Raw genomic sequence first — 15,375 nt, 5'->3', positions numbered from 1 at the left:
TATAAATATTTATATAAGTAATTTTGGACACCTCATTTGTACACTCAACAAACTTATATCACTGAAACTTACTAAGATACAATTTCTTTTTCTGTATTGTAAATTGTTTTCCCCAAAATACAAAACATCTTATCCCAGCAGAAATCTACTTTTATGTCTGTCATTCTTCCATCCTTCCACGGCAAATCATTATATAGCAGAACGTGCTTCAAGCTGATTTATTACCAGAGTGATAAGCTTTTCATTGCAAGGGATTTGCAACCCCCAAAACCAACAAATGATACTACAGGTTATATAGACATATGTACCATTGCATACTACCCTGGAGCACCATATATATCATTATATTTTCCAGATATCTGTAGAAATAAAATATTTTCCCTCCATTTCTTTTGCACAGTAATTCTATGATTGTCTGTTAAAATGGCAAACCTTTGAACATGGTTATTCTGTTGTGTTAAGACTTCAAATGAGGTGAAGTAACTTGAAGCTCTGTTAAAACATTCAAGTTCTTTTACAATAAATCTATGTTTCAGCACAGTTAACTGTACAACAGATGATAGGAAAACATAAAACTAGGTTTCCATGTTCTTTGACGGTATGTCCACCTCAAAAATGTAAAGACTAAGCTGGCTTACTCCATTTTTTGATAGAAGAGAAGGAATGTGAGGAGGATCTTCCATAGTTAAATGAGGAAAGAAGGACTTCACAGTTTTCCAATAGAATCCACAGTTTTCAATATCACTTTGAACAGTACCCGGCGCAATGATATAGATAGTCTTTTCCTGATTCTTCCCAATGTGTTTGGAATAGCTATTGTCAAGCAGCCCTTTCACTGTGCTGTTCAGCACCTGCACATCGGACCCAGACAGGTCAATGACTCTGATGAACTCTTCATTTGGTTTAAAGTTCAGAAGGTACCTTGGAGGCATGTAGGTATGGTAAAATACCAAATCATACTCGTACTGCTTTGCCCCATGATTCTTTGAATGAAGAACTTTCTCCAGGTAGGACAGGGAAGGAATTAGGCCACCTTGGTGCAAACAACCAAACAGCAGTGACCCCAAGATATTAAACAGGACTATAATAACTTTCCATTGGAACACGTTGCATTTTGGAGCACTAAGAATAACAAGTGGCACAATGAGTGGACTAATATATCTTGGTTCCTGATGACTAAACATAGACAGAACAATGATAGGGATTAAATAGACAAGGAACAAATACACATCAGAATGGGAAGCAAGAGAAAGCTGTGCCAACAATTTCTTTTTGGATTGTTTTTTGCAAGAAGTGTAAGAGCTGGCTTTATAGGCAAACTTGCTGATCATCATTTTGATACCAGATACAATAGCAGACAAATGAAGGCCACCAAACAGCAGAAAGCTATTCAGTATTAAATGTGTAAACCAAGGGTGACTCCCATGTGCAATAAGGCTTTTTTGATCTAAGTTATAGAAAATAAGATTGACAGGAGTTAAAACTAAATGTTGGCTTATGTCAACAATATGTTTGTACATAGTGTTCCCATCTTTCAAAACCCAGTCCCATTTGGACAACAATGACCCAAAATATAGTGCATCTGTCATAATGAAAAGAAAACTGGTTGCAGTTGCAGAAATCAAAATGCTAACACATTTTGTCATAAAATGATTTAAACTGAACTGCACTGTCCCTTTCTGATCACAAAAGTGCCACAGGAACATTGGCACTAAAGCATAAGCAATGAATGTGGGCCTATTAAAAAACCCAGCAGCTAAAACAATCCCAATATGTTTATTTTTCCTTCTGTCCTTTTCTCCAGTATCTGGGCCCACATTTGCTTGCTTTGTGTCGATAGCGACCAACAACAGAAGCAATGCAAACAAATCTGCTTCTATAACATTTGAAAATGTTCTAGTGTAAAAAACTAACATGACATGTGACCCACCTAGCAGCGTTAAAGCCTTCCAAGGATCTACTCTCCAGACCCAGGCTAATTGGTATACAGAATAGTCCAATACAAAGGACAGGCATGTCAGGAAAAACCTGGGGAAAACCAGTAAAGTGTAACTGTTTATGATGTTACCAAAAATGCCACTATTATTTAAGGCTTTAAGTACTGTAAATGAAAAGCCCGTGGTGACCAATGGGAAAAGTACCGATCTGCAGGGGTAACTGGTATTAAATTCCCAAGTACGGAATGTTTTGAGATTCAAAATATCACCTGTAAAGAAAAAAATGAATTCAATATAAGCATATTATATTGATGATTATATGCAGTCAAGAAACAACAATATCCAATATATTACCACTTATCTTTGATATTAACTCAATCTCTTTCAATTCTTGATCTCAGTAATTCCTCTGGCCCCTAATGAAATTGCCTCTTCTACCACTAAAACTGGTTCCATGAAATAAGACTTTATTTTTTAGTTCTCATTTTCTCTTCCTTATCAATGAAAGACAATACAATGCTAGTCATTTTATTGATGATTCTCTTCTAACCTTTGGAATCCAAGCTGCATGCAAAGCAATTTTTATTTACTAAATCACTATGCTTATTAATCTTTGGTGTTGCTTTCTTACTGCTCTCCACAACTAGTCTCTCGTTCTTGTTTCCTCACTGCATGAGATTGAAATTAATTGGTCCATCGCCTGCATGAATTAACTCTTCTCCTGAGCTTCAAAAATAAGAAAGCCATTTCATTCTTCACTTCTTCCTATATATTCTTAAATACATATTTCACTTTGCCTAATCCTGATTTAACATCTTGGCTTCCCTATTCTTTTTGATTGTGGCTGCACTGAGGCCTCATCCTAGCAAACTATATTAAAAAAAAATTGTAATCCAGTTTGTTCACAGGCATCAAGGGATTAAAACAGAAAAAAAGATTGAGTAGTTTAATAATGAATACAAGGTTTACTGCATCACACTATTTATGAAATGTCGCTATCTCTTTACATATTTAATGACATCAATGAAATACACACTAAGAAATTGGACTAAAAAAACAAATAACACTGGAAATGGGAAGTAGACATACACAACATTAAGCTGCAGGGAGAATTAGTGATAGGGGAGACATTAAAGGGTGTAAATAAATGTTATGACACTGTTACTGAGCAGTATTTCAGTGCAAGGTTATTATTCCATGCATTAGCTGGAAAGAAATTTGCAATAAATATTACTAATGATGGCAACAGTTTTAAACTGGCCTGTGAAATTAAACAAATTGCAGACAGGTAGTAAAACAAAGCGATAGGTCCAGGAACCCAGAATAATGCCTTTGACAGCATGCTGTGCCAACTGATGTCAGTCTCTGTGAAGGCAAGGCAGATGAAGGGATTTAATTGGAAAAGAACAAACAGAAGCAAGTTATTAGTAAGGGGGAAAACACTAAAACAAGTGCATCAACTTCTTTACCTGCCATGATCTCTGGAGATTGAAAAAATTCATCAGGATGTATGTAGCCAGTTTGTGGTGCTAAACACCACAGAACCCTGACCACTCCAAGAGCCAGCCACAATAGTTTGAGCGCCATTCTGTACACTTTACTGCAGAAAATCAAACCACCGCATGCTGTTCAAAAACAAATGCATTTCTTATTAGTTCATATATAACAAAGTAATAATGCAACACTTTTAGGAACTAAATGTTTATGTCTTAACAAAAGGTTAAGACAAATATAATGATCTATTAAATGAAACAGAAAGCTCTATACACTAACCAGATCAGCAGTACATATGAAGAGAGAAAACCAAGAGTAGAACCGAAGTTGAAAGTAAATTTATTTTCAAAGTATTTACAAGTCATCATATGCTACCGAGATTCATTTTCTTTCCGGCATTTACAATAGAACAAAGAAATGCAATGGAATCAATGAAAAACTAGTCACACAGACTAACAATCAATGTGCAAAAGATGACAATTTGTACAAATACAATAAATAATACCGAGAACATGATTTGCAGATTCTTTGAAAATGAGTCCATCATTGATCCAGTACAGTGTTCAGGTGAGTGAAGTTATCCACTCTGCTTCAGAAGCCTGATGGTTAAAGTGTAATAACAAGGTTTCCTGCTCTGAAATATTACTGTCTTTTTACGAGGTTCAAAGTACATTTATTATCTAATATGAAGACATTATACAAGCTTGAGATTCATCTCTTTACAGGCTGCCAAAAAACAAAGAAATCTAAAAAAACCCATAAAAAAGACCATCAAAAATGAAATGTGGAGGTAGAAATGAAACAAATCATACAAACAATAAAAGTAAGCAAATAACATTCAGAACAAAAGTGCACATAGACATAAAGCGCACAGCAGGCCACAGCCTAAGCCAAAGTTCAGTGCAGAGCCAAATAAAAGTCGCAGAGCAGCGAGCAGATCCATCCCGACCTTTGCTTCTTTCCTGACACCTTGCCTTTCCAATCAATTTAAAGCCTTCAAACATTGGGTCGTTCCTCACATTAGGTAGGACCCGGGCCCTGTCACATCGATACACTGGATCTAGACACCACCACATTTCCACTCATACTTGACCTTTCCAATTTGGCCTGGAGCTTAGATCGATCAAACCTCGCTCTCGGTTTAGGTGGACAGGCCTCAAATCTGCCTCTCCTCCTCTCCAGTCACCCTGACTTTGCCATGAAATCTTTATAAAAAATATAAACAGCTGCCCAACAATGTCAGAAAGAATAAATTGTATTTATACAACCCCTTACACAATTCTTAGATTCAAGAATCGGGTTGGGACTTTGATGCCACTTTAATTATTCCACTCAACAACTATCTATTTCCGCTTTCATTTCATTCCACATTTCTGCTCACATCTTTTATTTCTTAATGAAATCGGTACTCATTCCTTTTGCCTCCTTAAGACTTTAGTATTCCAGTGCTTACATATTCAGACTCTCACATTTGACCCTCTAGAAATTTGCACTCTCCTCAAACGGAAAGCTGACTTACCTAACCAAGTTCACACTTTATCCTACTCCAAGATCTATCTGCATTATAGTCATATTGTTGCTTACATAATTTAGTTTGAGATAATGCAAAACATCAATTTTGAAATTCTCATTTCCGTTTCAGAACTTTCTATGGCATTATCCAATCACTGTAACAACCAGCCCTGTAAACTGTTAAGATGAATGTGCACTTCAAATTCTAGCCACTTGGCCCTCTTTTAACCACACACCATGAATTGAATGTTCTTGGCTAGATTCTGAAATCACAACTTCAAATTGGTACGTTTCTTAAATCTCCCTGAAGATGCTTTAAAATTTTCTTGTATGGTTTGAAGTCCAATTTTATTTGAAGGCTCTAATAAACAATGGATGCTTTATTTAGTAAAAAGTGCAGTTAAATTTAATTATTGTGTCAGCTGTTAATTACTGTGTAGTTATTAAAGTAAGATTTGACTGGCTACTTGTGATATGATTCTAAGCAGTAACGTCTCTTTCAAAATACACTAATATACTCAGCAGACAGATACAAATGGTCACGTGACAAAATAAAACAAGTTGTTGGTACCTGAAAGTCACAGGAGATCCAAGAGACGCCACTGAACTACTTTTATTCCACAATTATACCTGGGATTATACCAGAAATCTAGACAAGTACATTGCTTGCTCAGCAAGTCCTCCCAATGTGGGACATACCAATTAGCCACACCAAGGAGCTATTCAGTAATGACAGGTCTTGTGGCACAGTAGTCCAATCAGAAATTGAAAGAAAATTGTGCTGGGCAGCAAACAATTATACAGCTTTAGGTTTAGTTCTTTTGATGGCTATTTCATCTACATCAGAAGTCTTGGATGACACCTGTCAGGAAGTGCTGTATTGTGAGAAGCCAATAAACCAAAACCCTGTCTGCTAGGTGGATGAAAAACATCCCATAACACTCTATCAGAAGAGTAAAAGAAACAGGCTCAGCCTGCTCCATCATTTAACAAGACAATTCAACAACATCATGTTCTCTGACTCTGCATTTCAGATACGCAAGAAATGCCAACAACCGACCCTCAAACTGTTTGTCCATTTTTACAGGGCCGTGTGTGAGAGCTTACTGTGTATTTCTTTTGCATTCCAACAAAGACCACATTTTGTGAAGAGGGGCTTTTATGAGTGCAAGAATTTAATTATTGCAAATGAGAGCTTGCAGTAATGCCAAGAATAAAACGGTGTAGACCTCCAGTGTGCACCTGGTCCACTCGCTGGAGAACCTGCCCCACCGCTGATGTTTAAGCCTCCCTCACATGCCCGGCGAAAGGGGTAAATAGACTGAGGGACACGTGTAGCGCTAAAGTATGAGCGCCTCCCTCTCGTACTGCCATGTGGCCATCATTATCACCCACCTCTCCGACATTACCTCCACTCTACACCCGACATCGGGACGGCTGCGGATGTACAAACGCAAGGGCCGCGTACATAGATTCAAATACGATCATCTTGATTGGCTGTTTGGTCTTGACGTCATGGCGCTCGACCTGCGTCGTTGTCAAGAGGATGGCGAGAAGACTTTAAAGGCGCACGTTCGACGGGAGAGATTTAATTCCTTGCCGACAAGAAACGGGCCAAGTGTTCTGATCTCATGACTGACCTTTTTTATTGTATTCACGCCAAAGCGGGATTTGGATCAACACTTTCAAGCGAGAAGGGCAGCTAACAAGTTCAAACTGCCGTTGATAAATAATAGTGGAGTTTTCCAAGTTTGACACGAGGGTCAGCAATATTCTGTCCCGTAGATTCAGCATGACAGGGTGACATGACAAAACGGATTAATAAAAGCCGGAAAGAAGAGAAGGGAAACTAACATGAACCGAACACGTAATGATATAGAAATTGCCCCGTGCTGGACGCAATTGCTTTTAAGCGTGTGTGTGTTTTAAAGTATATCCACAGCATTTTAAAAATTTGGAGGTAATGTAATTAAAATTGTTCCCTCAAAATAAAAAAGCTAATTAACGAGCCAACATGTCATCGTCGTTCGTTATGTGCCGTGTGGTGTGACGTAGGCGATCCTGGTTTTTCTTGGGCAAATTTTTCTACGGAAGTGATTTGCCATTGCCTTCTTTTTGGGGCAATGTCTTTCCATGACGGGTGACCCCAGACATTATCATTACTCTTCAAAGATCGGTGTCAGTGGCCGCATGGCCAGGACCTATCACCACCCTCAACATGCAGTAATTCCTGAAATATGAAATAAGCCAGAGTGTTGGAAAATATTCTGCAGTCGGGCAGCCGCAGCACTGAAAGTAACAGGAAACATTTCAGTCTAGTGACTTTCATGAGAAACGCCTCATTACCACTCTGTTGGAATGTTCTTGGGTCTACATTTAAAAGTGGTAGGAAAAATTATAGAAACAGAAAAAAAAGCTTCAAAACCCTTTCGTGTTACAGGTTCCACGCAGTAGTGCATTAAGAAAAATTGGAGTTATACCATCAGAATCAGAATAACAGATTTTAATTCTTTAATTATTAACAACCGCCCCTCAGTCAGAGCATGTTAAGCCGTTACAATGGATGACTTTATTAGTTAGTAAACCAGGTCTCACATTTATCACCTGTTTGCTTCCTTAGACCTAGATTACATTTCAGTGAGAGGCAGCTAGGGGAATTCTAAATAAAGGTAGTGAATATTCCATGTCTTCTTCCTTGTTACTGCGTATTTTATACAATTATCAAGATAAAGATAGCTGTTGCTGGAAAATGTAACATTAACCTCACTGTAGCTTAAGAGCAAAGCTGTTAATTCATTTAGGGTTAAATTTCAAACTAATTAGTATTAAAAATTAACTTAAACTTTAATCTTGTTTGGTCTCCAATGTCCTTCATCAGGATGGAGATTCAATATTAAAAGCTTTTCCTCCCAGAGCTGCAATACCTGATTGTTGAGTTTTATCCCCTAATTCAGTTATTTTGGATGATTTTGTCCCATGCTAACCATGCATTGGTTTCCATCTCTAGTATATACTGATGATAATCAGTTTACATCACTATCACTTTTCATAACTTTTCCAGTTAGTAAGGTCATTTGTTTTCCACTACATGCTCAACATTAATTTTATACTTTAAATACTTACAAATTTTGAAATATATGATGAAATGGGTCATATTTTAAACAAGAATATATGACATATTTTATACTCCTCAATAGTTTGTTTAAACAGATGCATGATCTTAACCATCAGAGAAAGATTGATATATATCAGGCAATATGTCTTCTTGACATGGATATTGAGTCCTAACTGCAACAAGCTGTTGCCGGAGCAGCAGGCTCTCCCTCTCCATGCAGCTGATGGATCCAAAGGAATGGCAGAGACTGATACAGTTTGGCACCAGTGGAGTTGCCAGTCCATGTTGAACTCAACTTTGAACTGTTTTAAGGATTCCAGCTCTGGATTTTTCCTCAGAGTTTACTCCTGAAGTCTTCCCCATGAGTGGGTATAGCCACAAGGCAGCAGAGGCTTGAGATCAGAGTTTTCCTTCTCCTAGATGAGCTGCCAACCACAGCGGATGAACCCCATCTGCCCAAAGCAACTGGTTTTAAGGTATCAGTAATCCGCCTTTGCCCCTTTTCCTATCTGTAGAAATGGTTTTGCTGGGTTCGGTAGCTAAGCCAGACATAAAGACCTCTCATTTGTCAGAGACTCTAAGACACATGCCACTAGGAGCATTTAATATGTAATGGGAGCTTATCCCCACTACCTCCCCCCCCCCCCCAGCTAACACAACCTTAAGGAACCACTAACTGTAGTTTGCACATTAAAGGCTATTGGACGTGGAGAAGACACTTACATTGAATATCATGGTAAAAGCATATTTAATTCTAGCTTTCAGAAACAAAGTTGATACATTTACAGAACAGAATAGATTGCAGGGACTTATCAACTTGCAGGAAACAGGGATTTACTGGCTGATCTTTGGAAGATGTGATAGGGATAGTGTGGGCCTTTTTTGTGAGACTACTGTATTCCATGTTGCTTTCCAGGTTCCACACTATTGAATTACCCACTACACCTCCACTTCTTTATTATCCTCAGTTTTAAGCAAGCATTGTTTTAAACTAGTATTTGTTCTCCTCCAAAAAGACCTTAATTTCCACTTTCCTGCACTTCTTTAAAATGTTGGCCCGTCTTCACTTGCTAAGCTGACAGATCTCCTCTCAGGCTAATATAATGGCAGTATTAGTTGTAAGTTTTAACTTGAGTATATTGTGCTCTTAATGAATTATCGATGTATGATTTATATAGTATAAACGAATACCTTAAACATTGCCTTTCTCAATTTCATGTTAACTTTTTGTGATCTGAAACTCACCATACATGATGATGTATCATAATATGTATCATGATGTGTACATGATGATCATAATCTCAACAACCACTGCAAAATAACAAAATGGTGAGAAGATAGCAGTGCAAACTGAACTGGTGCAAAATGAAATGCTAAAGTGAAGATAGCAGAACAACCAAAAGAGGTAGAATGAAGAGTACAAGAACATGGCAGCACTATTGAGAAAGATGTGTAAAGAGATTCAGAAGTCCGAGAACAGTATGGAAATAGCTCTTCTTAAATCTGGATATCAGGGTTTTCAAGTTCTTGTGTCTTCCCTCAGAAGGGAAAAAAGGGAATGACCAGGGTAGCAGGCATCCTTGAAGATAATGATGATACTGTTAGCCTTTCTGAACCAATGCACTGTGAAGATGGACTAGGAAAAAGAAGTTGCAAGCTTGCGATGAGCTAAACTATGCTTATCACTCTCTGCAGGTTCTGTTGGTCCAGAGCAGTGCGATTGCCATACCAGGCTGAGATGCAGCTGCTTAGAATGCTTTCTATAGTGCATCTGTAGAAGTCTGAGAGAATCCATGTTGTCATGCCAAATCCTGCCAGGTGCCAAAGAAACAAAATATGCTAATGCCCATTCTTGACTACTGCATCAGTGTGAAAGGACTAGGTGAGGTTGCTAGTGATACGGATGCCACGGAGTTTGAAATTGCCAACCATCTCTACATCTATCACAGGTCTGATGAGGACAAGGTTTGTTCACCGGCCCCACAAACATCTCCACACCATCCCTTAGGTAAACAACCAACTCTTTGGTTTTTGAAGAAATTGAGCTGACACAAGGTTCGCAGGATCTTTCCTGTACACCATCTCTAAAATGCATGGGTAAGTGATGATTTCTTCTGAATTGTATTCATAGATATTTCCTACGCTAATAAAATGGTAAAAACAAGTTCATGATCACATTTGCTACTTTCAATAGGTTTCAATAGGTACATTTAATGTCAGAGAAATGTATACAATATACAGTTGAAGTCAGAAGTTTACATACACCTTAGCCAAATACATTTAAACTCAGTTTTTCACAATTCCTGACATTTAATCCTAGAAAACATTCCCTGTTTTAGGTCAGTTAGGATCACTACTTTATTTTAAGAATGTGAAATGTCAGAATAATAGTAGAGAGAATGATTTATTTCAGCTTTTATTTCTTGCATCATATTCCCAGTGGGTTAGAAGTTTACATACACTTTGTTAGTATTTGGTAGCATTGCCTTTAAATTGTTTAACTGGGGTCAAACGTTTTGGATAGCTGTCCACAAGCTTCTCACAACATGTTGCTGGAATTTTGTTCCATTCCTCCAGACAGAGCTGGTGTAACTGAGTCAGGTTTGTAGGCTTCCTTGCTTGCACACACTTTTTCAGTTCTGCCCACAAATTTTATAAAGGGTTGAGGTCAGGGCTTTGTGATGGCCATCCAATACCTTGACATTGTTGTCCTTAAGTTTGGGGTCATTGTCCATTTGGAAGACCCATTTGCAACTGAGCTTCAACTTCCTGACTGATGTCTTGAGATGTTGATTCAATATATCCACATAATTTTCCTTCCTCATAATGCCATCTATTTTGTGAAGTGCACCAGCGCCTCCTGCAGCAAAGCACCCCCATAACATGATGCTGCCACCCCCATACTTCACGGTTGGGATGGTGTTCTTCGGCTAACAAGCCTCACCCTTTTTTCTCCAAACATAATGATGGTCATTATGGCCAAACAGTTCAGTTATTGTTTCATCAGACCAGAGGACATATCTCCAAAAAGTAAGATCTTGGACCCCATGTGCACTTGCAAACTGTAGTTTGGCTTTTTTATGGCGATTTTGGAGCAGTGGCTTCTTCCTGGCTGAGCAGCCTTTCTGGGTGTGTCGATATAGGACTCGTTTTACGGTGGATATAGATACTTGTCTACCTGTTTCCTCCAGCATCTTCACATGGTCCTTTGTTGTTGTTCTGGGCCTGATTTGCACTTTTCATGCCGAAGTACGTTCATCTCTAGGAGACAGAATGCGTCTCCTTCCTGAGCGTTATGACGGATGCGTGGTCCCATGGTGTTTATACTTGCGTACTATTGTTCGTACAGATGAATGTGGTATCTTCAGGTGTTTGGAAATTGCTCCCAAGGATGAACCAGACTTGCGGAGGCCCACAATTTTTTTTTCTCTGAGGTCTTGGCTGATTTCTTTTGATTTTGTTTGTAAACTTCAGACCCACTGGAATTGTGATATAGTTAATTAGAAGTGAAGTAATCTGTCTGTGAACAATTGTTGGAAAAAATTACTCGTGTCATGCACAAAGTAGATGTCCTCAACGTCTTGCCAAAACTATAGTTTGCTAATATGAAATCTGTGGAGTGGTTAAACAATGAATTTTAATGACTTCAACCTAAGTGTATGTAAACTTCTGATTTCAACTGTACATCCTGAAATTCTTTTTCTTTGTAAACGCCCACAAAAAGAGGAGCGCCCCAAAGAATGAATGACAGTTAAAAGTTAGAACCCCAAAGCCCCCTCCCCAACTCCCCCCTCCCACACATAAGCAGCAGCAAAGCAACAACTCCCCCCCCCCACCACAAATAAAGCATCGGAACCCCGACTGAGCACTCAAGCGTACAGCAAAGCTTAAAGACACCGACTTGAAGTACCTCATAGACTACTCGTTCACCCAGCATTCAAAATACCACAGGCTCTCTCTCTCTCTCTCCCTAATAAGGGAAATGAGGTGTCCCCATTTCACAGTGAGAGGAGAGACATAACACCATAAATCAGCAAGTCGTTTTGTTAAAAGTCTGTTGCATCACTTTTTCTGAGCTCTCTGGGCACACAGCCAGCACGCTGCTTTCAATCTTCTGTGTACTTCCACAACATATCAGGTGGCAGTACCAGCCTCAAATTGGTCCATCTCCAGAGCCATGAAAATCCGGCTCCCTGAAGGTGCGCTAATCTTTTAGTCCTTGGCACATCAAAAAGTGGCAGGCCGTGAAGCTCTGACAGTGGGTCCCATTTCCACAAAGAACTAAAGTCAGCATGTAACTCCAGGTCAGGGTCTTCAAAAGAACCTTGAAAGGGAAAAAAAGAGATATCGAAGATAGAAATAGAGCTATTAGAAAATAGTTAAATGTTCTTCTTGTTATAAAGAAGTGACTGGATATGTCAGTGCTGTATTTGCTAAAACCTAATAACTTTTTCATCAAGGACTGTTTTATCCTGCTGCTATAAGACTATTAAAGGGTGCCTTAGTACTTTAAGATGGATTCTTGACATCACAGTGTTTCTTGTTATGATCTCGTGCCTTATTGTCTACCTTCACTGCACTTTAACAGTAACAATTTACACTCTTATTGTTTTACCTTGTTCTACCTCAGTACACTGTTGAAATTCACTGATCAACATCAACTTTCACGACACATGCCAGTGATAAATTCTGATTCTGAATTCAACTGTAGTCTAGACATTTTTTTGCTGTACCTTGACACATCTGACAATAATAACATTATTTACCAATTTTTTCAAGAGTATGCTTGCTGTAACTTTTGTTCTTTATTCTAGTATGATATAACTGATACCATGCAGAACTTTGGGTGCTTCTCCCAGAAATAATCAATATGCTTTAAGCTTTTAAAACCACAAGACTACTGTGCTGTAAAAAGAGTACAAGTCCTAACATCTGTCCTGGAATTTTCCCTCAAGGGAAGAAATGCCTACACTTCAGTTTATTTTAACCTGTTTCCTATGCATAGAGATAAACAGTTCTAAGTTTCTATAATTAGTAATTCTGGTCAATTCTTAGTTGATTCCTCTAATAAATAAGACATGAAATAAGCAAACATAAGTTAAAATAATAATAACTTTTTGGTTGTATTTTAAATTGGGGTAATATTGAGTAACTCAAAAAGGCCGAAAGGGGTGATGAGTGCCGTTTTGGAGACGTTGTCTGGCTGCATCAGGATTTGATGGTATCCCCGGACAAGGTCCACCTTGGAGAAGATCCGTGCACCGTGCAGGTTTGCTACAAAATCCAGTATGTGCGGCACAGGGTAGCAGTCCGGGGTTGTAGCCTCTTTCAGTCTGCGGTAGTCGCTGCATGGTCTCCAGCCCCCTGATGCTTTGGGCACCATGTGCAGGGGGGGAGGCCCATGGGCTGTTGGACCGCCGTATGATCCCCAATTCCTCCATCCTCTTGAACTCCTCTTTTGCCAGTCGGAGCTTGTCCGGGGGAAGCCTTCGAGCACGGGCATGGAGGGGTGGTCCCTGTGTCAGGATGTGGTGATGTACGCCATCTCTGGGCATGGCTGCTTTGAACTATGGTGCCAGAACCGATGGGAAATCTGCCAGGACTCTGGTGAAGTCGTTGTCGGACAGGGTGATGGAGTCTAGGTGTGGGGCTGGCAACTGGGCTTTACCCAGGGAGAACGTTTGAAAGGTCTCGGCGTGGACCAGTCTCTTCCTTGGCAGGTCAACCAGTAGGCTGTGAGCCCGCAAAAGATCCGCACCCAGGAGCGGTTGGGCTACGGTGGCCAGTGTGAAGTCCCACGTGAACTGGCTGGAGCCGAACTGTAGCCACACCGTACGGGTGCTGTAGGTCCTTACTGTGCTGCTGTTCGCGGCCCTCAGGGTGGGACCCAGAGCCCTGTTGCAGGTGTCGTTACTCGTCAGAGGTAAGACGCTGATCTCGGCTCCGGTGTCGACCAAAAAGCGGCGTCCCGACCACTTGTCCCACACATACAGGAGGCTATACCGATGGCCAGCTGCCGTAGCCATCAGCGGCGGCTGGCCCTGGCATTTCCTGGGAACTTGCAGGACGGGCTACAGCGGTGGGCTTCTGCGCCCCACCACTGGTAGTAGAAGCACCATTGTTCGTTGGTCTCCTCACCCCTCCCTCTGGGGTTAGTGGGCTCTGCTGCCGGGCCTGGTCTGGTCTGCTGCTGGGAGCGTGGCCTGGTAATCTGTGCGACGGACGTCCCACTCTCTTTCTGGGCTTTCCACAGCAAGTCCGCCCGGGCTGCCACCTTCCGGGGGTCGCTGAAATACACGTCGGACAGCAGCAGGCGTATGTCCTCGGGCAGCTGCTCCAGGAATGCCTGCTCAAACATGAGGCAGGGCTTGTGTCCTCCGGCCAGGGACAGCATCTCGTTCATCAAAGCCGATAGTGGTCTGTCTCCCAAACCATCCAGGTGCAGTAAGCGGGCAGCTCACTCGCGCTGTGAGAGTCCAGAAGTCCTTATGAGCAAGGCTTTGAATTCCATGTATTTGCCATCCGCTGGGGGAGACTGTATGAACTCCTCAACCTGGGCCACTGTTTCCTGGTCGACGGAGCTCACCACGTAGTAGTAATGTGTGTCCTCCGAGGTTATCTGCCGAATGTAGAATTGGGCTTCTGCTTGCTGGAACCACAGGTGAGGTCGCAGCGTCCAGAAGCTTGGCAGTTTTAATGAAACTGCATGAACAGATACGGCGTCGTTCACCTTCAGCTCAAATATCGTTTGGGCCGTTGGGGTCACCAATTGTAGCGGTGTGCTACACGCAGCCCTGAAATAACGACACGTAGATGATGAGCTGCAGTTGCAAAAAAGATTTATTCGAACTTCGCGGCCTCGCTTTAAAGCCTTCCTGATCCCACCCTCCCCGGGCGGGAATGCTGTAGGGGGCGCGTATTCACAGTCCTGTCCCGCGCGCTGGCTTTTCCCCTTGCTGGTGAAGCAGACTTGGCACCCCTTTTGGGACTGGCCTCAATGCTGGCGCGTGCCGCTTTGTGAGCCAGTTCGAGTGCGTTGGGAAGTGGGTCGCCACAACACGAACAATTACATATTAAAGGTTCTTTGTAGTTCCTCACAATGAATTACATGTATTCAGTTGGCATTCAATCCAGAATTTAAACCAGCAAAAAAAAACAATTATAGGTCACTGCTCATTGTTTAACAGTGGAATGGTTGGCTGGCTCTTTGGCAGATCAATTACTAAATTGGAAGATAAGCCACCTTCAAACAAAAATATTTCAAGCAAACAATTCTGTAATGATTCAGCATTATTATTTTTAAAAAAGCAATGAGTG

General features: G+C 40.7%; 1 protein-coding gene across 2 annotated transcripts; it reads right to left on the bottom strand.

The window, feature by feature from the left end:
* Positions 1–203: 203 nt before the first annotated feature.
* On the bottom strand, positions 204–6,476 carry LOC132377663 (GPI mannosyltransferase 4-like). Of its 2 annotated transcripts, none has more exons than XM_059943889.1 (3): positions 6,353–6,476; positions 3,407–3,562; positions 204–2,206 (listed from the first exon to the last, which is right to left on the bottom strand). In XM_059943889.1, exons 2-3 carry the CDS (start codon positions 3,522–3,524, stop codon positions 576–578), a joined length of 1,749 nt encoding a protein of 582 aa, XP_059799872.1. In that variant the 5' UTR covers positions 3,525–3,562; positions 6,353–6,476; the 3' UTR covers positions 204–575. The 2 variants fall into 2 exon arrangements, with proteins under 2 accessions (XP_059799872.1, XP_059799863.1); XM_059943880.1 differs by having other exon boundaries at positions 6,339–6,447.
* Positions 6,477–15,375: the final 8,899 nt, after the last annotated feature.

Source organism: Hypanus sabinus, chromosome 2, assembly GCF_030144855.1.
Source record: "Hypanus sabinus isolate sHypSab1 chromosome 2, sHypSab1.hap1, whole genome shotgun sequence".
In the NCBI taxonomy this organism is placed as follows: Eukaryota; Metazoa; Chordata; class Chondrichthyes; order Myliobatiformes; family Dasyatidae; genus Hypanus; species Hypanus sabinus.
Note: the sequence above shows the minus strand (reverse complement) of the source record. Positions and strands in the feature narration are given on the sequence as shown.